Source organism: Trachypithecus francoisi, unplaced genomic scaffold (genome assembly GCF_009764315.1).
Source record: "Trachypithecus francoisi isolate TF-2019V2 unplaced genomic scaffold, Tfra_2.0 Lachesis_group13, whole genome shotgun sequence".
NCBI lineage: Eukaryota > Metazoa > Chordata > Mammalia > Primates > Cercopithecidae > Trachypithecus > Trachypithecus francoisi.
The window spans coordinates 25,125,324-25,148,448 of record NW_022681458.1 but is presented as its reverse complement, the minus strand read 5'-3'; the positions used below and the strand labels follow the sequence as shown (position 1 = coordinate 25,148,448).

At 41.6% G+C, this 23,125-nt stretch overlaps 1 protein-coding gene across 1 annotated transcript in view; it reads right to left on the bottom strand.

Annotated features, from left to right (window-relative positions):
- Window positions 1-23,125, bottom strand: part of MREG (melanoregulin) — a 75,002-nt gene that overhangs the window by 34,885 nt on the left and 16,992 nt on the right. Inside the window, exon 2 of the mRNA XM_033230346.1 lies at window positions 20,001-20,160. Within this exon, the coding sequence (XP_033086237.1) occupies window positions 20,001-20,160 (160 nt within the window). The remainder of the gene's footprint in view (window positions 1-20,000; window positions 20,161-23,125) is intronic.

Genomic DNA, 23,125 nt, shown 5'->3' with positions numbered 1-23,125 from the left:
CTAGCAGAAGGCAAGAAATCACTAAGATCAGAGCAGAATTGAAGGAGACAGAGACACAAAAAACCCTTCAAAAAAATCAATGAATCCAGGAGCTAGTTTTTTGAAAAGATTAACAAAATTGATAGACCACTAGCAAGACTAATAAAGAAGAAAACAGAGAAGAATCAAATAGATGCAATAAAAAATAATAAAGGGGATATCATCACCGATCCCACAGAAATACAAACTACCATCAGAGAATACTATAAACACCTCTATGCAAATAAATTAGAAAATCTAGAAGAAATGGATAAATTCACGGACACATACACCCTCCCAAGACTAAACCAGGAAGAAACTGAATCTCTGAATAGACCACTAACAGGCTCTGAAATTGAGGCAATAATTAATAGCTTACCAACCAAAAAAAGTCCAGAACCAGACAGATTCACAGCTGAATTCTACCAGAGGTACAAAGAGGAGCTGGTACCATTCCTTCTGAAACTATTCCAGTCAATAGAAAAAGAGGGAATCCTCCCTAACTCATTTTATGAGGCCAACATCATCCTGATACCAAAGCCTGGCACAGACACAACAACTTTAAACCAATATCCTTGATGAACATCGATGTGAAAATTCTCGATAAAATACTGGCAAACTGAATCCAGCAGCACATCAAAAAGCTTATCCACCACGATCAAGTCAGCTTCATCCCTGGGATGCAAGGCTGGTTCAACATACTCAAATCAATAAACATAATCCATCACATAAACAGAACCATCGACAAAAAGCACATGATTATCTCAATAGATGCAGAAAAGTCCTTTGACAAAATTCAACAGCCCTTCATGCTAAAAACTCTCAATAAACTAGGTATTGATGGAACATATCTCAAAATAGTAAGAGCTATTTATGACAAACCCACAGCCAATATCATATTGAATAGGCAAAAACTGGAAGCATTCCCTTTGAAAACTGTCATCTCTCTCACCACTCCTATTCAACATAGTGTTGGAAGTTCTGGCCAGGGCAATCAGGCAGGAGAAAGAAATAAAGGGTATTTAATTAGGAAAAGAGGAAGCCAAATTGTCCCTGTTTGCAGATGACATGATTGTATATTTAGAAAACCACATCATCTCAGCCCCCAAATCTCCTTAAGCTGATAAGCAACTTCAGCAAAGTCTAGGATACAAAATCAATGTGCAAAAATCACAAGCATTCCTATACACCATTAACAAACAGAGAGCCAAATCATGAATGAACTTCCATTCACAATTGCTACAAAGAGAATAAAATACCTAGGAATCCAACTTACAAGGGATGTGAAGGACCTCTTCAAGGAGAACTACAAACCACTGGTCAACGAAATAAAAGAGGACACAAACAAATGGAAGAACATTCCATGCTCATGAATAGGAAGAATAAATGTGAAAATGGCCACACTGCCCAAGGTAATTTATAGATTCAATGCCATCCCCATCAAGCTACCAATGACTTTCTTCACAGAATTGGAAAAAACTACTTTAAAGTTCATATGCAACCAAAAAAGAGCCCGCATTGCCAAGTCATTCCTAAACAAAAAGAACAAAGTTGGAGGCATCACGTTACCTGACTTCAAACTATGCTACAAGGCTACACAATCAAAACAGCATGGTACTGGTACCAAAACAGAGATATAGACCAATGGAACAGAACAGAGCCCTCAGAAATAATACCACACATCTACAACCATCTGATCTTTGACAAACCTGACAAAAACAAGAAATGGGGAAATGAGTCCCTATTTAATAAATGGTGCTGGGAAAACTGGCTAGTCATACATAGAAAGCTGAAACTGGATCCCTTCCTTACACCTTATACAAAAATTAATTCAAAATGGATTAAAGACTCAAATGTTAGACCTAAAACCACAAAAACCCTAGAAGAAAACCTAGGCAATACCATTCAGGACATAGGCATGGGCAAAGATTTCATGACTAAAACACCAAAAGCAATGGCAACAAAACCAAAATTGACAAATGGTATCTAATGAAACTAAAGAGCTTCTGCACAGCAAAAGAAACTACCATCAGAGTGAACAGGCAACCTACAGAATGGAGAAAATTTTTGCAATCTACCCACCTGACAATGAGCTAATATCCAGAATCTATAAAGAACTTAAACAAGTTTACAAGAAAAAACACAAACAACCCCATCAAAAAGTGGGCAAAGGATATGAACAGACATTTCTCAAAAGAAGACATATATGCAGCAAACAGACACATGAAAAAATGCTCATCATCACTGGTCATCAGAGACATGCAAATCAAAACCACAATGAGATACCATCTCACACCAGTTAGAATGGCGATCATTAAAAAGTCAGGAAACAACAGATGCTGGAGAGGATGTGGAGAAATAGGAACACTTTTAAACTGTTGGTGGGAGGGTAAACTAGTTCAACCACTGTGGAAGACATTGTGGTGATTCCTGAAGGACCTAGAGCTAGAAATACCATTTGACCCAGCCATCCTATTACGGGGTATATACCCAAAGGATTATAAATCATGCTGCTATGAAGACACATGCACACGTATATTTATTGTGGCACTGTTCACAATAGCAAAGACATGGAACCAATCCAAATGTTCCTCAATGATAGAGTGGATTAAGAAAATGTGGCACACATATACCATGGAATACTATGCAGCCATAAAAAAGGATGAGTTCATGTCCTTTGCAGGGACATGGATGAAGCTGGAAACCATCATTCTGAGCAAACTATCGCAAGGACAGAAAACCAAACACCGCACGTTCTCACTTATAGGTGGGAACTGAACAATGAGAACATTTGGACAAAGGCCTGTTGTGGGGTGGGGGTCAGGGAGAGGGATAGCATTAGGAGAAATACCTAATGTAAATGATGAGTTAATAGGTACAGCAAACCAACACGGTACGTGTATACCTATGTAACAAACCTACATGTTGTGCACATGTACCCTAGAACTTAAAATATAATTAAATAAATAAATAAATAAATGTCAGTTGTCATTTTTCTTATTATCTGATTCCTTTTTATCAAGTCACCTTCCTGTATGTTCACTCTCTTCCCTAACAGATTCTATTAAAGAGGAGAGACCGCACTGACCAGTCAAGTTTATGTCCCACCTGATGGTTATACGCATGTGGGTTTATACAGCAGTTTTTGAGAACTTGGCTAGTCTTAGTGAAACCCTGTGTGATGGTTAATTTTATGTGTCAACTTAGCTGGGCCACAGTGCCAAGATATTTGGTCAAATATTATTCTGATTTTCTCTGAAAGTGTTTTTGGGTGAGATTAATGTTTAAATCAGAGGACTCTGAATAAAGCGCATTTACTCCATGATGTGGGCAGGCCTCATCCAATCAGTTGAAGGCCTTAATAGACCAAAGGGTGACCTCCTTCAAGTAAGAAGGAATTCTGCCAGCAGACTACCTTTTGATCTGAACTACAACTCTTCCCTGGGCCTCCAGCCTGCTGGCTTCCTTCAGATTCTGAACTTGCCAAGCCTCCAAAATCACGTGAGCCAATTCCTCAAAATAAATCTCTCTCTCTCTCTCTCTCTCTCCATCCTGTTGGTTCTGCTTCTCTAGAGGATGCTGACTAATACACCCACTAAGTTCAAACAGCCCTAGCCCTGAAAAAAATCAAGTTCAGAGACCTGCACAGCTGATCATCAGAGCAGAAGTCACCACACCGATGGCACTGCAAGTCTGTGAGCTTTGCATGAACAATCGACCAGCCTCCCTCCTCACACATCTACCATGCTGACCCTAAGAATAGATGCAAAACTGGAAGTGGGCCCATATGGTGGCGGATGGAGAAAATCTAATGTGTGGCAATATCGACCACTCAGTTCTCATACTGACTTTAGAGGTGAGGAATCTAGGAAAAACAGAAAGGAATTTCCTAGGCCAAAATTACCATCAAGACTCAAAACAAAAAGTAGCCTTTCAGGTGTATGAAGAAATGACAACACTCTAATTACTAATCAAAGCTTCCTGATTTAATGTGAGACACATTATTTTAAATAAAATTAACTGATGAATGGACACATCAGGTAGAATTTGAGCTTTTGTTAAAGCATGCCCTGTGTATGACAATAGCCTAGATGCCTTTGAAATAACAATCACACATTGGAGTTCTCATAAGAGTGAAGTAAGCTGGACGCTATCTTACATTTTTTTTTCTACAAAGTTGTATGCCTATAAGCTTATTCCTGTTCACATTTAAAATAAAAGATAGGCCAGGCGAGGTGGCTCACGCCTGTAATCCCAGCAATTTGGAAGGCTGAGGCAGATGGATCACCTGAGGTTAGCAGTTCGAGACCAGCCTGACCAATATGGAGAAACCCCATCTCTACTAAAAATACAAAATTAGCCGGGCATGGTGGTGCAAGACTGTAATCCCAGCTACTCGGGAGGCTGAGGCAGGAGAATCACTTGAACCTGGGAGACAGAGGTTGTGGTGAGCCGAGATCCTGCCACTGCATTCCAGCCTGGGCAACAAGAGTGAAACTCTGTCCCAAAAACAATAATAATAATAATAAATGGTAAAAAAAAAAAAAAGGTATTCAATTATCTGCCCTAAATTCACTGAACCTTGTAGCTTTCCTTCTCCACTTTATAGTAAATAGCATTGACACCAAGTAAGAAGTGCATTTCTGCTTGGGCACTACTGAGAAAAGTCACTTAACCTCTTTGGGTTTCTCACTCACTCTCTTTTAAAATAAATAGTTTATTTATTTGAAAAGACTGCTATGAGAAGCCAGCAAATGCCTACAGGAGGTGCCTTGACTGTATGACAGGCAGCCATCTCTAATGATCTCAGATACTCTAAGAAAAACCAAAGTCAATACTGAGTAGGTCACTGGAGGCTTGACTTGGTATTAATCCCTAGTGTTTCAAAATGTGTATGTCATTGACTGATTTTTAAAAAATAAAACCTTTGAGGCAGTTTTATGGTTTCAGTTTCCTTTCAGGCCCAGTTGTTATATGCAAGATGTGAAAAAAATAATAATAAACTAATGGAAAGAGCCCATTTCTGTCAGCAAACTATCCTGCACATGCCTCCCAATTAATATGTGGCTTTCCAGAAATTTTGACCATCACAAGCACAACATGCAGGAAACGCAGAGGTCCAGCAACATGTTGCTGTGACAGCGAGGTTCTGGATATGGAGAAAGTTGGCCAGTGTCTGCCCTTTTCCTCCAGGCACTGCATTCTCCTAGAGGGCCCCAACTTGTTATCCATCCTTCCTATTTCACTGACCTGTCAGGACTCACAAGTTACGTTACCCTTGGCCTTCATATATCTTTCTGGGGCTCCAGGGGAAGGAGGTCAATGAGGACAGACTCTAAAGAATAGTAAAACAAGGAGGCCTGGTCATCACATCCTAGAATATGAATGCCCAGAAAACAGAGTAGAATTCAGTTACCAAAAGCTCCTCAGTCTCCTGTCCTTTCCTTTACCTTCCATGGCCAAGCAGCTTCGAGGGAGGCTCCACCAGATATCAGCCTCTTCCAGGTTTACATCCCTCATGATGATATTGAGTGGTTGTGACTGGCCCACAGTTTCAGTGCATATACTTTATGCAGGTGCGAAAACTGATCAGTATGAAGCTGTCGGCTATTTTTTTATTGAGCAATTTGGAGGTTAACAAAAGTGATAGAGGCCGGGTGCAGTGACTCATGCCTGTAATCCCAGCACTTGGGGAGGCCAAGGTACTCGGGAGGCTGAGGCAGAAGAATCACTTGAACCCAGGAGGTAGAGGTTGCAGTGAGCCGAGATTGCGCCACTGCCCTCCAGCCTGGGAAACAAAGCAAGACTCTGGCTTAGAAAGAAGAAAAGGGAAAGAAAGGGAAGGGAGGGGAATGGAGGGGAAGGGAGGGGAAGGGAAAGGAGGGGAGGGGAAGGGAAGGGAGGGGAAGGGAAAGGAGGGGAGGGTAAGGGAAGGGAGGGGAGGGGAGGGGAAGGGAGGGGAAGGGAGGAGAAGGAAGGGAGGGGAAGGGAGGAGAAGGGAGGGGAAGGGAGGGGAAGGGAGGGGAAGGGAGGAGAAGGGAGGGGAAGGAGGAGAAGGAAGGGGAGGGGAGGGGAAGGAGGAGAAGGAAGGGAGGGGAAGGGAGGGGAAGGCAGGGGAAGGCAGGGGAAGGCAGGGGAAGGCAGGGGAAGGGAGGGGAGGGGAAGGGAAGATTAACAACAAGTGTTGGCAAAGATGTAGAGGAACTGGAACTCTTGCACCTTGCTGATGAAAATGCAAAATGGTACAGATACTGTGGGAAACAGTATTGCAGTTCCTCAAAAAATTTAACAAATGAAATAAATTACTTAAATAAATTAAATAATTAATAACTCATTAAATTACTCTATGATCCAACAACTCCACTTCTAGATACATGCCCAAAAGAACCAAAAGCAGAGACTCAAGCAGATATTTGTACACCCGTGTTTGCAACAGCGTTACTCACAAGAGCCAAAACACAGAAGCAACCCGAGTGTCCATCAATGGATGAATGAATAAACCAAATGTGGCACATACACGCAGTGGAATATGATTCCACTTTAAAAAGGAAGGAAATTATGACGGCTGCTACGGTATGAATGAACTTTGGAAACATTACACTAAGTGAAGCGAGCTAGCTATGAAAGGACAAATACTGCATGATTCCACTTATAGTAGGTACCTAAAGTAGCCAAATTAATAGAGAAAGAAAGTAGAAAGTTGCCAGGAGCTGAGGAGTTATTTTTTAGTGTGCACAGAGTTTTAGTTTGGAAAGATGAAAAAGTTCTGAAGATGCATGGTGGTGATTGTTGCCAAAAAATATGAATGTACTCAACGCCACCGAACTGTACCACTTAACTTAAAAATTATTAAAATAGGAAATTTTTGTTATATACATTTTAAATTAAAAAAGAAAGGTGATCCTTGTCTAGGGCAGTCCCAGTTTATATTTTTGGCCCGGAATACTTAATATTAGCAGCCCCTCTCCTCTTACTTAAGAACTTAGGTGAGTATGTCCCAAACTGGAAAACAGAGAGTATAATCACTCTAAGGTTAAACAACTATTCAGTGTCATCTCGTTAGAATATGGCAGAGGTATGATTCTTATCCACAATCCTGTCTGATTCCAGAGACCACATTCTTCACCACCACACATCCTGCAGAATTGCTAATGATGTTGCTACCTGGCATACATCAGGTTTGCCACTATTTATTGTGTCAATTCTGCTGACTTACATGGAGCACTGATGTGCTACCTACTTAGTAAGAAACACTGGCCAGGCGCGGTGGCTCAAACCTGTAATCCCAATACCTTGGGAGACTGAGGCAGGTGGATCACCTGAGGTCAGGAGTTTGAGACCAGCCTGACCAACATGGCAAAACCCTGTCTCTACTAAAAATATACAAAAATTAGCCAGATGTGGTGATGTATGCCTGTAATCCCAGCTACTTGGGAGGCTGAGACAGGAGAATCACTTGAACCTGGGAGGCAGAAGTTGCAGTGAGCCAAGATCACACTATTGCACTCCAGCCTGGGTGACAAGAGCAAAGCTCTGTCACAGCAAAACTCTGTCAAAAAAGAGAAAGAAAGGAAGAAAGAAAGAAAGAGAGAGAGAGCGAGAGCGAGAGCGAGAGAGAGAGAAAGAAAGAAGAAAGAAGAAAGAAAGAAGAAAGAAGAAAGAAAGAAAGAAAGAAGAAAGAAAGAAAGAAAGAAAGAAGAAAGAAAGAAGAAGAAAGAAAGAAAGATTCTCTTAATGCTAATCAAAAGAAATGCTTATGTCTTCTTTAAAAAGGAGACAGGGGATGAGCAAAGAGTAGAAACATCACAGACTGATGAACAAAATGTCTTCTGGTATAATCCAGTGGATTTTAGTAACCGAATGGTGCAACAGCATCAGGGCCATGTGATACACAGTCCCCAAAGCAGGTAGATACAAAAACACCAAAACCAGTCACTCCATGAATCAGTTGACACAGGGTGAGTAATGATCAGCAAACACAGACCAGAGTGTCTACTCGAGGAAGGAAGCCAACATCCACTTGGTAACTTTGTTTTCGACCAAAGAGGTTCCACTGAAGCTCTTTCTAAACTCACTGGAGAGCCTGGAGTACTGTTTCCAGTCATGCAGGTTTCTGGGTCACACCGAACTGAGCTGGGATCCCAATTTTCCCAGTCATTTCCTCTAACACTTTGTAGCAGTGACAAAGTCTCTAATCATCTGAGTCAAAATGCCTCTTTCAGAGGGTTACCGTGAGGATTCAGTATTTGTCTGGAGAACATGAAGCATGCTGCTTAGCACACAGGGTAATACTCTGTAAATATTATTCTCTAGAACATAGAGTGCAAGAACCCTTGATTCTCAGATCCTAGTAAGCTTGTTTATTCTCTCCCTCCACCCTGCCCCAAATCCTCTAAACCCAAATAGTCACTAGCAAAGTAAAAGAAAGAATAAATGCATTCAATAATCCAGATAATCTGGACCTCAAAGAAAGAGGCCTTTGGAGGATCCCAAAATTATCTACAGAATCACTTCCATTTTCCAGTTATTTTGCTCCTCCATGGCTGGGGTAAAACTTGCAGTCCTATCTCCAAATGTAGCCAATGTTCACCCACTTCTGGAGAAATCAGATGGCCCCGAAAGAGTGGGCTTTGTCCAATTCTTGGGGACATGCTGAGACACAGTTTTACAGAGTCAAACTGGAATCTCTGGGTTTCTGAGTGCTTAAGCATTCTGTGGCTGGTACACGATCAATTCAACCCCCATTTCCCTGTTTCTCCCACCAATTATTCCAATCAACTCTGCTTTGTTGCCTCTTTTTGTATTAGGGACATGATAGGCTAAGTGTATGACCCACACATTGGAGACAGCCCCTGGGAAGGTCTGTTCCTATCTTCAACATTTTTAAGGAACTGTTTACAATGTCTGGCAACACCCTAGCAGGTAGTCTTGATGTACTAGGGGCAAATACATTATAAACAAGGATCATTTATGTGTCTGCCTCTGCAGTATTAATTTTTCACTTTTATTTTTAGTTGATATGTAATACTTGTATGTATTTAGGAAGTATTGCCTCTGTAGTTTTAAAAAAATAAAGTTTAGCTGCTCCCAGGGGGTTTGGCCAAGTGTGGTTTTCAGAGATCACTCCAGCCACACAAGCATCTGATGACCATGTGGTTCCTGCTGATGAATGACAAGCAGGCAGACACATGTCATGAGAGGGATATGCATTTGTGAGCATACAATTACTTAATAGCCTTAAAGGATAAGCGTAGAATTTCTGTCACTCATTATGTCAAATAAACATCATCTATTTTTGAACCAAAACAGTACTAGAAAGGGTTTATGAGAATGATCTGATAGTCAGTGTATTAGTCCATTTTCATGCTGCTGATAAAGACATACCCCAGACTGAGAAATTTACAAAAGAGGTTTAATAGGACTTACCGTTCCACACGGCTGGGGAAGCCTCACAATCATGGCAGAAGGCAAGGAGGAGCAAGTCACATCTTACATGGATGGCAGCAGGCTAAGAGAGAAAACTTGTGCAGGAAAACTCCTCTTTTTAAAACCATCAGATCTCATGACACTTATTCACTATCAAGAGAACAGCATGGGAAAGATTTGCCCCCATGATTCAGTTAGCTCCCACCATGTCCGTCCCACAACATGTGGGAATTCAAGGTGAGATTTGAGTGGGGACACAGCCAAACCGTATTAGTTAGCATATATCTCCTTAATCAAAAATGTAAAAGCAGCCAGTCACGGTGGCTCATGCCTGTAATCCCAATGCTGTGTGGGAGGCCAAGGCAGAAGGACTGCTGTAGGCCAGGAGGTCGAGGCTATCGTGAGCTATGATTGCCCCTCTGTACTGCAGCCTGGGCAACAGAACAAGACCTTGTCACCAAAAAAATAAGATAAAATAAAAATAAAAATTAAGGCTTTTTTAGCAGAGTCAAAATGTTAAAGCTACGTACAAACTCCTAAAGGAACTGCCAAACCATAGAAACAGGCACTAAAACAGGTCAGAGAACACTAAACAAAGTGAAGAAGGGATGGAAAAGAGTAGAATGAAATATTTTGGAGGTAATAAAACAGAAGCCCGGAAAGTAAGTCTTAACCAGTTGCAATCACCATGGAAAAGCGTAAGTTGGGAAACATGTGTGTTGTGCCTGGAAGCACTTCCTGAAACATGGTCACCATCCTCAGACCAAACGCAGCTGTCATCCCACTGACATGAAAATCCCTTTCATACTCACTGGCACCAACAAGACACAGAGACAGACTTATGAGCAGACTTGGCTTATACATTTTGAAATCTATATTGAATCACAAACAATATCTGTTCCTTTCTGTCCATTTCAATCCTGATATTCATTATATATCTCTGGAGCCACAAACCCAGATTCAAATCCTGCATCCAAACTCAGCAGCTGTGTGCCCTTGGAAAAGTTGCTTAAAATGGAAATAATAATGGGGTCTGCTTCAGTGAGTTGTTGTTAAAGAGGACACAGTTAATATAGGCAAAGTGGTTAGAACAGTGCCTGGCACTATTTTCATTATTATTAATATCTTAGAGAATAAGTTCACTCAGTATGATTACAATTATTACATAATAAGTTGTATCCATATTTCATTAACAATTATTCAGCTCCCTAGAGCAGAGCGTGTTATGTAAAGTACAACTATAATGAAAATGAACATAAGGATAATTTAGGGACATGACTTTGAGGCTGTTTACTACTTCTTAGGCAAACATAATATTCTTTATGGCATCATTCAATGACAAGAGCAATAATTTTTCCACTACTTAGAGGTTTGCAAATGCATCATTTCTTCTGCTGAAGGTCTGTTTTCCATCAGCTCCAGAAGGCTTATGTAAATGAAGGTGGATTCTGTCTATGAGATTTAAATAATGTTGTTTTGTATTTTTTGACACCAACTGACTTCAAGCTCATGCCTTTGTTTCATTATTCGCTCTTCTATATGTATATTTTTTTTTCCTGACTCTTTTTCAATTTGGAATACTGTAAATTTAGCCTTAATTATTTGTGGTCCTTCCTCTACCAGCTTCAGATTCCAAGGGGAATGCAGATAATACATACACTATCTTGAAATTATTTTTCATCATTTAGAGAATTCCAAATATGGACATTTCTAGGTCTTTTGTGCTGTTGCTACTCAAGGAAAAATATTATGTTCCATTCTTCTTAATACCTTTCTTGAGCTTCTAAATTGTATTATACAAAATATATCTAGGGTTCCTTGTTCCTTAGTAAGTGAAATTTGATTTTCCTCCAAAACCAGAATCCTTTTTTTAAATTAAAATCTGTACCAATTTTATCCTGTGTGGAAAAGAAAATAAGCAATAGTAATAAATATGGAAATCATTCAAAGTTAAAAACAACCCCCCTCTAGCTTCCCACTTTCACCTTCTAAATCAATGGTGAATTCAGTTTTCAATTATCATGGACAAAACAACAATAATCATAAGTAGTAGTAGTCCTTGCTACAAACATCTTTACATATCAGTAGCCCATAGGCATATTTTATTTTATTTTATTTTATTTTAAGCTATCTCCTACTGGAAAGAAAACATATTTTAGTTAGCTGACATATTTTTTAATTGGGTTATTTTAAATTCTGGACATTTTATATGAAAATTTGGATTTTCAGCTTCTTTTGACAAATTAAAAGTTGCAGTATTTGCAGGTCCACATTCTCAACATGGCCAGTGGCTCCACATTCTCAACATGGCAAACAGTTATCTAGAGCTTAACAGCTGCTCCCATTAAAAGCAGTATGAGTTTCCAATGCCATTCAATATGTGCGGTGAAGGGTAGGGGGTGCCCATTTCCCTCACTGATGTTACTGCCTAGTCCCTGGAGAGATCTGAGGTTGCAACCTCTGTTCTCCACCTTGAGGTATTTTTCCTAGTTTCCCAAGAATGAAGTGGTATGGTTTGACTGTGTCCCCACCCAAATCTTACCTTGGATTGTAATAATCCCTACATGTCAAGGGCAGGGTCAGGTGGAGATAATTGAATCATGGGGGTAGTTTCCCCCATACTATTCTAGTGGTAGTGAGTCTCACCAGACCTGTTGGTTTTATAGATAGGAGTTCCCCTGCACAAGTTCTCTTGCCTGCTGCCATGTAAGACATGACTTTGCTCCTCTTTTGCCTTCTGCCATGATTGTGAGGCCTCGTCAGCCATGAGGAACTGTGAATTAATTAAACCTCCTTCCTTTATAAATTATCCAGTCTTGGACATGCCTTTACTAGCAGCATGAGAACAGACTAATACATGAAGCACTGTCACAATTCCAACATTTCAAATGTGCATACTTTGATACAACAATTCTACTGAAAAAATTATGGAAGGTCATACAAATATATATGGATGTCCACTACAACACTGCTTTCAACAGGAAAAAAATTAAATCAACCTAAATATCAATAGGAACTGGTTGAATAAATGATGGTGAATCCATGCAAGAGAATACTAGAGAGTCACCTAAAGCAAAAAAGTAAATCTAAGCATATTAAAATGCAAATATGTCCAAAATATATTAAGTGGGAAAAAAGCAAAGTACAGAACAGTACATAATATATGATCCAATCTGTAGGGAAAATGAATTTCAACATTTTAGAAGAAAACATAAGCAACTTTTTTTTTTTTTCTTTTTTTGAGACAAGGTCTCGCTCTCTCTCCCAGGCTAGAGTGCAGTGGCACGATCTTGGATCACTGCAACCTCTGCCTCCCAGGTTCAAGCGATTCTCCTGCCTCAGCCTGCTGAGTAGCTGGAATTACAGGCGAGCACTATCACACCAGGCTAATTTTTGCATTTTTAGTAGAGATGGGGTTTCACCATGTTGGTCTGGCTGGTCTCAAACTCCAGACCTTGTGATCCACCCACCTCAGCCTCCCAAAGTGCTGGGATTACAGGTATGAGCCACCACACCCAGCAACATAAGCAACTTTTTAAAACTACATTACTGTTACACATGTAAAAGAAGACAGTGGATGGGCACAGTGGCTCACTTTGAGAGGCCTAGGCAGGTAGATCACATGAGGTCAGGAGTTCGAGACCAGCTGGACCAACATGGTGAAACCCTGTCTCCACTAAAAATACAAAAATTAGCCGATAGTTAATCAAAAATTAGCTGGGTGTGCTGGCACATGCCTGTAATCCCAGTTACTCTGGAGGCTGAGGCAGGAGAATCGCTTGAAACCACGAGACGGAGGTTGCAGTGAGCTGAGATCACACCATTGCACTCCAGCCTGGGCAACAAGAGTGAAACTCTGTCTCAAAATAAAAAATTTTTAAAAAAATTAAAAAAAAAAAAAGGAAGTATGATGAAAAGAGTTATTTCGAATCATTTCATGCATAAGTATCATCACATCTTCATGTTATTTATTTGAGTGCCTGTTTTGGAAACAGAGTTCCTGTTCCTCTACAGTTGAGCCTGAATTCATTTCTTAGGCAAGAGGAAGAGGTTCTTTCAAGATTGCCAAATAGGAATATATCCAGTCTGCAGCTCACAACAAGATCAATGCAGAAGACAGGTGATTTCTGCATTTCCAACTGAGGTACCTGGCTCATCTCATTGGGACTGGTTAGACAGTTGGTGCAGCCCACAGAGGGCAAGCTGAAGCAGGGTGGGGTGTTGCCTCACCAGAGAAAAGCAAGGGGTCAGGGAACTCCCTCTCTTAGCCAAGGGAAGCCGTGAGGGATTTTGCTGTGAGGAAGGGTGCTCTCCAGTCCAGATACTATGCTTTTAAAACGGACTTCACAACCCACAGACCAGGAGATTCCCTTGGGTGCCTAGAACACCAGGGCCCTGGGTTTCAAGCACAAAACAAGGTGGCCACTTGGGCAGACACCAAGCTAGCTGCAGGAGTTTTTTTTCATACTCCAGTGGCAGTGGAACACCAGCAAGACAGAACCGTTCACTCCCCTGGAAAAGGGCTGAAGCCAGGAAACCAAAGGGTCTGGCTCAGCAGATCCCACTCCCACGGAGCCCAACAAGCTAAGATCCACTGGCTTGAAATTCTCACTGCCAGCACAGCAGTCTGAAGGCAACCTGGGATGCTTGAGCTTGGTTGTGGGAGGGACGTCCGCCATTACTGAGGCTTGGGTAGGCGGTTTTTCCCTCACAGTGTACACAAAGCCGCTGGGAAGTTTGAAATGGGTGGTGCCCACCACTGTTCAGCAAAGCTGCTGTAGCCAGACTGCCTCTCTAGATTCCTCCTCTCTGGGGAGGGCCTCTCTGAAAGAAAGGCAGCAGCCCCATTCAGGGGCTTATAGATAAAACTCTCGTCTCCCTGGGACAGAGTACCTGGGGGAAGGGGTGGCTGTGGGCACAGCTTCAGAAGACTTAAACGTTCCTGCATGCTGGCTCTGAAAAGAGCAGTGGATCTCCCAGCACGGTGCTTGAGCTCTGCTAAGGGACAGACTGCCTCCTCAAGTGGGTCCCTGACCCCTCCGCCTCCTGACTGGGAGACACTTCTCAGCAGGGGTCAACGGATACCTCATACAGGAGAGCCCCTGATGGCATCTGGCTGGTGCCCCTCTGGGACAAAACTTTCAGAGGAAGGAACAGGCAGCAATCTTTGCTGTTCTACAGCCTTTGCTGGTGATACCCAGGCAAACAGGTCTGGAGTGGACCTCCAGCAAACTCCAGCAGACCTGCAGCAGAGAGGCCTGACTGTTAGAAGGAAAACTAACAAACAGAAAGGAATAGCATCAACATGAATAGCATCAACATGAACAAAAAGGGCATCCACACAGAAACCCCATCCGCAGGTCACCAATATCAAAGACCAAAGGTAGATAAATCCACAAAGATGAGTAAAACCAGTGCAAAAATGATGGAAAGTCCAAAAACCAGAATGCCTCTTCTCCTCCAAAGGATCACAACTCCTTGCTAGCAGGGAACAAAACTGGACAGCGAATCAGTTTGACAAATTGACAGACGAAGACCTAAGAAAGTGGGTAATAACAAACTTTTCCGACCTAAAGAAGCATGTTCTAACCCAATGCAAGGAAGCTAAGAACCTGAAAAAAGAATACAGGAATTGCTAACTAGAGTAACCAGTTTAGCGAAGAACATAAATGACCTGATGGAGCTGAAAGACACAGCACAAGAACTTCATGAAGCATACACAAGTATCAATAGCCAAATCGATCAAGCAAAATAAAGGATATCAGAGATTGAAGATCAACTAAATGAAATAAAGCAAGAAGACAAGATTAGAGAAAAAAGAAGGAAAAGGAATAAAGAAAACCTCCAAGAAATATGGCACTATGTGAAAAGACCAAATCTACATTTGATTAGTGTACCCGAAAGTGACAGGGAGAATGGAACCAAGTTGGAAAACACTCTGCAGGATATTATCCAGGAGAACTTCTCCAACCTAGCAAGACAGGCCAACATTCAAATTCAGGAAATACAGAGAACACCAAAAAGATATTCCACAAGAAGAGCAACCCCAAGACACATAATTGTAAGATTCACCAAGGTTGAAATGAAGAAAAAAATCCTAAGGGCAGCCAGAGAGAAAGGTCGGGTTACCCACAAAGGGAAGCCCATCAGACCAACAGCAGATCTCTCTGCAGAAACCCCACAAGCCAGAAGAGAGTGGGGGCCAACATTCAACATTCTCAAAGAAAAGAATTTTCAACCCAGAATTTCATATCTAGCCAAAATAAGCTTCATAAGTGAAGGAGAAATACAATCCTTTACAGACCAGCAAATGCTGAGATTTTGTCACCATGAGGCCTGCCTTACAAGAGCTCCTGAAGGAAGCACTAAATATGGAAAGGAAAAACCAGTACCAGTCACTGCAAAAACATACCAAAATGTAAAGACCATCAACACTACGAAGAAACTGCACCGACTAACAGGCAAAATACCAGCTACCATCATAATGACAGGATCAAATTCACAGAAAGCAATATTAACCTTAAATGTAAATAGGCTAAATACCCCAATTAAAAAACACGGACTAGCAAATTGGATAAAGAGTCAAGACCCATCAGTGTGCTATATTCAGGAGACCCATCTTATGTGCAAAGATACATATAGGCTCAAAATAAAGGCATGGAGGAAGATCTACAAAGCAAATGGAAAGCAACAAAAAGCAGGGGTTGCAAACCTTGTCTCTGACAAAACAGACTTTAAAGGAAAAAAGATCAAAAAAGACAAGGAAGGGCATTACACAATGGTAAAGGGGTCAATGCAACAAGAAGAGCCAACCATCCTAAATATATGTGCACCCAATACAGGGGCACCCAGATTCATAAAGCAAGTACCTAGAGATATACAAAGAGACTTAGATTCCCACACAATAATGGGAGACTTTAACACCCCACTGTCAATATTAGACAGATCAACAAGACAGAAAGTTAACAAGGATATACAGGACTTAAGCTCAGCTCTGGAGCAAGCGGACCTAATAGATATCTACAGAACTCTCCACCCCAAATCAACAGAATATACATTCTTATCAGCACTACATCACACTTATTCTAAAATTGACCACATACTTGGAAGTAAAACACTCCTCAGCAAATGCAAATGAACAGAAATCATAACAGTCTCTCAGACCACAGTGCAATCAAATTAGAACTCAGGATTAGTAAACTCACTCAAAACCACACAACTACATGGAAACTGAACAACCTGCTCTTTAATGACTACTGGGTAAATAACAAAATTAAGGCAGAGACAAATAAGTTCTTTGAAACCAATGAAAACAAAGACACAACGTACCGGAATCTTTGGGACTCAGCTAAAGCAGTGTTTAGAGGGAAATTTATAGCACTAAATGTGCATAGGAGAAAGCAGGAAAGACCTAAAATTGACACCCTAACCTCACAATTAAAAAACTAGAGAACCAAGAGCAAACAAATTCAAAAGCTAGCAGAAGACAAGAAATAACTAAGATCAGAGCAGAACTGAAGGAGGTAGAGACACGAAAAAACCTTCAAAAAAAAAAAATCAATGAATCCAGGAGCTGGTTTTTTGAAAAGATTAACAAAATAGATAGACCGCTAGCCAGACTAATAAAGAAGAAAAAAGAGAAGAATCAAATAGACACAATAAAAAATGATAAAGCTGAGATCACCACTGATCCCACAAAAATACAAACCACCCATCAGAGAATACCATAAACACCTCTATGCAAATAAACTAGAAAATCTAGAAGAAATGGATAAATTCCTGGACACATACACCCTCCCAAGACTAAATCAGGAAGAAGTTGAATCTCTGAATAGACCAATAACAAGTTCTGAAATTGAGGCAGTAATTAACAGCCTACCAACCAAAAAAAAGCCCAGGACCAGACGGATTCACAGCCAAATTCTACCAGAGGTACAAAGAGGAGCCGGTACCATTCCTTCTGAAACTATTCCAATCAATAGAAAAAGAGGGAATCCTCCCTAACTCATTTTATGAGGCCAGCATCATCCTGATACCAAAACCTGGCAGAGACACAACAAAAAAAGAAAAGTTCAGGCCAATATCCCTGATGAACATCAATGTGAAAATCCTCAATAAAATACTAGCAAACCAAACCCAGCAGCACATCAAAAAGCTTATTCACCACAATCAAGTCAGTTTCATCCCTGGGATGCAAGGCTGGTTCAACACATGCAAATCAATAAACGTAATCCATCACATAAACAGAACCAATGACAAAAACCACATGATTATCTCAATAGAGGCAGAAAAGGCCTTTGATAACATTTAACACCGTTTCATGCTAAAAACTCTCAATAAACTAGGTATTGACGGAACGTATCTCAAATGCACACGTATGTTTAATGCAGCACTGTTCACAAAAGCAAAGACTTGGAACCAACCCAAATGCCCATCAATGATAGACTGCATAAAGAAAATGTGGCACATATACACCATGGAATACTATGCAGCCGTAAAAATGAATGAGTTCACGTCCTTTGCAGGGACATGGATGAATGATGGTTTCCATCATTCTCAGTTGCCTCTGCTCTCGAGAATGATGGAAATTATCATTCTCAGCAAACTAACACAGGAACAGAAAACCAAACACCACATGTTCTCACTCGTAAGTGGGAGTTGAACAATGAGAACACAGGGACACAGGGAGAGGAACATCACAGACCTGGGTCTGTGATTGAGCAATCACAATTGATGGGTGAGCAAACCACCATGGCACGTGTATACCTGTGTAACAAACCTGCACGTTCTGCACATGTATCCCAGAACTTAAAGTATAATTTTTAAAAAAAAGGAAGAAGAGGAAGAAGGAGAGGAAGAGGAAGGAGGAGGAGGAGGAGGCGAAGGCAGAGGCAGTGGCTTCTGGAAGACCCATCACACCAGGCCCAAGGACCACACAAAAAAGACACAATGGGCCACTTTAGAAGCTGTGCTTTTCGAGGGGCTTTGTAGTTCATGTTGCCTCTGCTGTCTTTTGAAAAGTAAAGATAAGTGAGCAGAAAGGTGGGAGCTCCTCCAGGGAGAGCTGCCAAATTCAGGCCAAATACCTTTTCCAGCCCCTTTCACATTTGCATGGGGCCTGGTGAGAGAGACAGACAGAAAGAGAGAAAGGGAGAGAGACACTATACATTATTTCCATATTGCTCTTACTGCTTTGGGCAGAGTCAGGGAAGAAGAGGAAGAAAAGAGAAGAACTGACTGTTTTCACCAGCGGAAACTTTAGCTGGTTAATGTAATATAGGAGTGTAAGAATTTGTTCTTTCTACTAAAGAGAAAACAAGGCCACACATTCCCAAATATATGCTCAGAAAGAGCAGCCAGGGAGTGCAGTTCTTGGCAGCAGCAGGCTTTATGACTTGCCTTCAGCATTGCTCATCACAGAGGGGATTTTGCTGGGGACATGGGCAGCCAGAGGTAGTGGGTGCTCAGTCACTAGTGGGATGCTACACAGCAGCCACTGAAGGAGTCCCAGTCCACCCTTCCCCAGGCCTCGAGAGCAGAAGCAACTGCAGGCCCTTCCCCGACCCTGTGATCTGCATCTCTAACCCCTCCAAAGCATCCAAGTCACATCAGAATAAAAGGACTGGGACACATGGCACTTCTAAAAGTTATCACCTCCTGCTAAAATATGTTTTTTTGGGGGGGGAGGGGAGAGATAGCAATTAATTACCAAAAATAAAGAAACCTCAATAAGGAAAAGACGAGCTCCACAGCACCTCCACCCGCCCCCCACTGCCAACATACATACTAAACCCAACTATAAGGTTCCCTACCCTGCTCAATTCCTCTACACAAAGAAGCATGGAGTGTATATTTAGCACAGGTTCCTCCTCAGAGCTAGCTGATGAACACAGAAGTCGGTAAACCTAACTCAAACATGACTTTTGAAAGAAAGGAGAAAAAGACTATGATCCTCTTTGCTGTTTTCTCTTAACTTACAGAGTTCTCTCCTTTTTAATATTCTAGTGTTCTTAAATCAATCACTTTGGATTTAGAGTTATTGCGAGGGTTCAAGCCTTATCACAAGAAGAATCTCTAATATATAGTGGATCCACTGCTGTCTGATCAATATGCACAATTTAAGGATCTTTAAACAGGGGGGAAAAATAATTCAGGCTTCACTAATTCAAAATTAGTGATAAGGCAAAGTACCCTTCAAATTTCAGTCTGAATCAAGTAACTGTGGCTTAGTAAACAACTGGAAAGATTAGAGATGGACGGGGTAAGCCATTTAAGATGGCAAACTATCTTCACAAACTTCAACAGCATTGCCTTGCATGTAATTTGTGCCATTAAGATAGGAATTAGAAATGAGCCTTATCTCTATATCAAGCAGGTCAATCAAGACTAGTTATAATTAGCAACCAGTGATAATATATGCTGCTGAAACACCTGCCCTTCATTTCAAACATCTCATCCTTCAATTTTTTTGTTATTTCAAGCTGATCTTCTCAGGAATTACTATTTTTTGCTATACAGTATCATCTGCACACAGCAAGACTTCAAAAGGTGCTCACCTCTGAGTCTTTGGCCTGCTGATTACGAATGACTATCAAATTGTACAGGGTTCTGTCGTCATCTGCCTCTGTGTGGGACACATCATGGGGCATACTCCATAAATTCTTCTCATCATCCCTCGCCAGAGTTGCTCCAAATGAGGAATATGGATTGCTATCACTGTTGTATGAAAAAAGGAAAGATTGGGGTTTTATAATATATATAATGTTATATATCATATGCATGCAACATACAATATCAACTAAAACTTATACAATGTAATATATAAATATATTGTCAAAAAGGTCTCAATTGTCTTTAATAATTAAGCATAACACAATAGAGCAGTAAAAACAAACCAAAAATATAAATAAATCACTTTAAAAAGAACAGAGAACAGATGTACCTGAGCAGATGTAATTACTACAGTTAAATATGAAATTCAGCACTGAGTACCCCAGAAGCTAAGACAACAAAGGATATCCAGTTCTTTTTTTTTTTTCCGCTTTGAAACAAAGTCTCGCTTTGTCACCCAGGCTGGAGTGCAGTGGCACAACCTCAGCTCACTACAACCTCTACCTCTCAGGTTCAAGTGATTCTCCTGCCTCAGCCTACCAAGTAGCAGGGATTAGAGGCGCCTGCCACCACGCCCGGCTAATTCTTGTATTTTTCATAAAGACAGGGTTTTACCATGTTGGTCAGGCTGGACTTGAATTCTTGGCCTTAAGTGATCTGTCCATCTCGGCCTCCCAAAGTGCTGAGATTATAGGGGTGAGCCACCGTGCCCAGCCAGGAATAGAATTCTTGTGTGATTAAAAGAAAACGAGTAACATGAAGGGGTGAACGTTTGACTGGCTCTGAGTTCAAGGAAGCACAGTAAACTTGGAGTACAATGATATATAATAGCTATAAAATTCCTTACACCAGGAAAATTAAGTAATATATATGCATACCCAAAGACTTTCAATAAACAAGACAGAATGTTGAGTGAGAATTTCAGCAGTCCCGTTTTGTACATTTGTTTTATGATTTATGCCTTATAAGGTGGTACCTGGGTGTGGACTTACAGAGATCAGTGACAGAACATCACATCTGGGGCATGCCTGCACACAGCCCCAGTTAATTCTGTAACCCCCAGTTGAATTCTGTGGGAAGGACAGGTAGGGTCATACTGAAGCTATTCACTTCATCTAGTAATATGTATAAAGCACTGACCACATGCTAATCATAGGGCTCAATAAAATTGTGAGCAAAACAGACATCATCCCTGCCCTTGGATCTCACTAGTATGGGAAACACATTAATGAATGATCATATATTTCATATAAAATAAGAATTGTGATAAGTGCCATTAAGGGGGAGCTCAGGAGGCCATGAGAACATATGCAAGCTGCTAAGAGAAAACCCTCACGAAGGCAGGCATCAGGTAGGCGTCACAAAGAAGAGGTGCTGGAGCACCTCTTCTTAAAGGTTTTTCCACCTTTAAGTGGAAAAACAGGAACAGAGTTGCAGGCAAAGGAAACAGCATCTTCAAAGGCCTGGGGTGGAAGGAAACATGAAATGTTAAGATGTCAATATGAGATGCTCAGAAGTTGGCACTAAGGAAATCTTGCAACAGGAAGCAAAGTGCTAGTCCCCAGATTGGGGTTCAGCAGCAGGAACCCACCCAGCTAGGGAGGGGCTCCAGCCCTAGAGTGATGATGTACAGGTCAGACTGCCAATCACAGTCTCAAATTTTGAAAGACAGGGCCAGGCGCGGTGGCTCACACCTGTGATCCCAACATTTTGGGAGGCTGAGGCAGGTGGATCACCTGAGGTCAGGAGTTCAAGACCAGCATGGCCAACATGGCAAAACCCCATCTCTACTAAAAATACAAAAATTAGCCAGGTGTGGTGACACATGCCTGTAATCCCAGCTACTCGAGAGGCTGAGGCAGGAGAATTGCTTGAACCGGGGAGGCAGAGGTTGCAGTGAGCTGAGATCGCGCCATTGCATTGCAGTCTGGGTGACGAGAGCGAAACTCCAGCTCACAAAAAAATAAAATAAATAAAATAAAATAAACTGGGACAACAACCAGGGCCCACTTACAAAAACTAGGGCAAAAGGTGAGGACAGAACCTTGGAACCAAGGCTAGCAGGAGGCCAGCTACCTGAATCAGCATGGAGTTTAGAGACTGAATGTTGAACAGTGCTCCTGAAATCCCTGTGGCTGCAGGTCAGAAGTTTAGGGTCTGGGACTGAACAAAGTACCTGGCCCTATGGGGAAAGGTGCAGATGATGGGAAACCAGACACAGCTCAAGCACACTATGCTCAGAACCACGCTGTTTTTACTGATTGATACCACAAAAGCTAGAACACAGGCAGCCCTACAGCCTGACTCTTCCTGAGAATGAGGAACCAGTGAAAGAGGAGGAAAATGATGCCTTTGGGCGCTGCCCATGTGAACTTTAATGAGCATGTCAAATTCATTCATTTCATTCGTTCCATTGTTTGTTTATTCAACAAATGTGGAATAAATGCCTGCTGTATACTGAGTCCTGCGCTGGGTGCCATGGGGACATGAAGATAAATGGGACATTGTCTCTGCCCTTAACATAACTATAATGCAATGAGATCAGTACATTTTTTTTTTTAAAAAAAAGCATGCACAGATTGTTGTAGGAACAAACTGGAAGAAGTGATAAGTTATGTATGATGAGAAGGAAGTTCAAGAACTAACCAGACCTGAGGACTGAACAGGCTTCCAGCAGGAAGAGACACAAGAGCAGAGCTATTCCTCGCAGAAAGATCAGCTCTTGGGAGGCCGAGACGGGCGGATCACGAGGTCAGGAGATCGAGACCATCCTGGCGAACACGGTGAAACCCCGTCTCTACTAAAAAAATACAAAAAACTAGCCGGGCGAGGTGGTGGGCGCCTGTAGTCCCAGCTACTCGGGAGGCTGAGGCAGGAGAATGGCGTAAACCCGGGAGGCGGAGCTTGCAGTGAGCTGAGATCCGGCCACTGCACTCCAGCCCGGGAGACAGAGCAAGACTCCGTCTCAAAAAAAAAAAAAAAAGAAAGAAAGATCAGCTCAAGTCAAAGCAGGATATGGGGGCTTTGGGAGCCCACAGGATTGGGGAATTGAAGTATTCCTGAATGACTG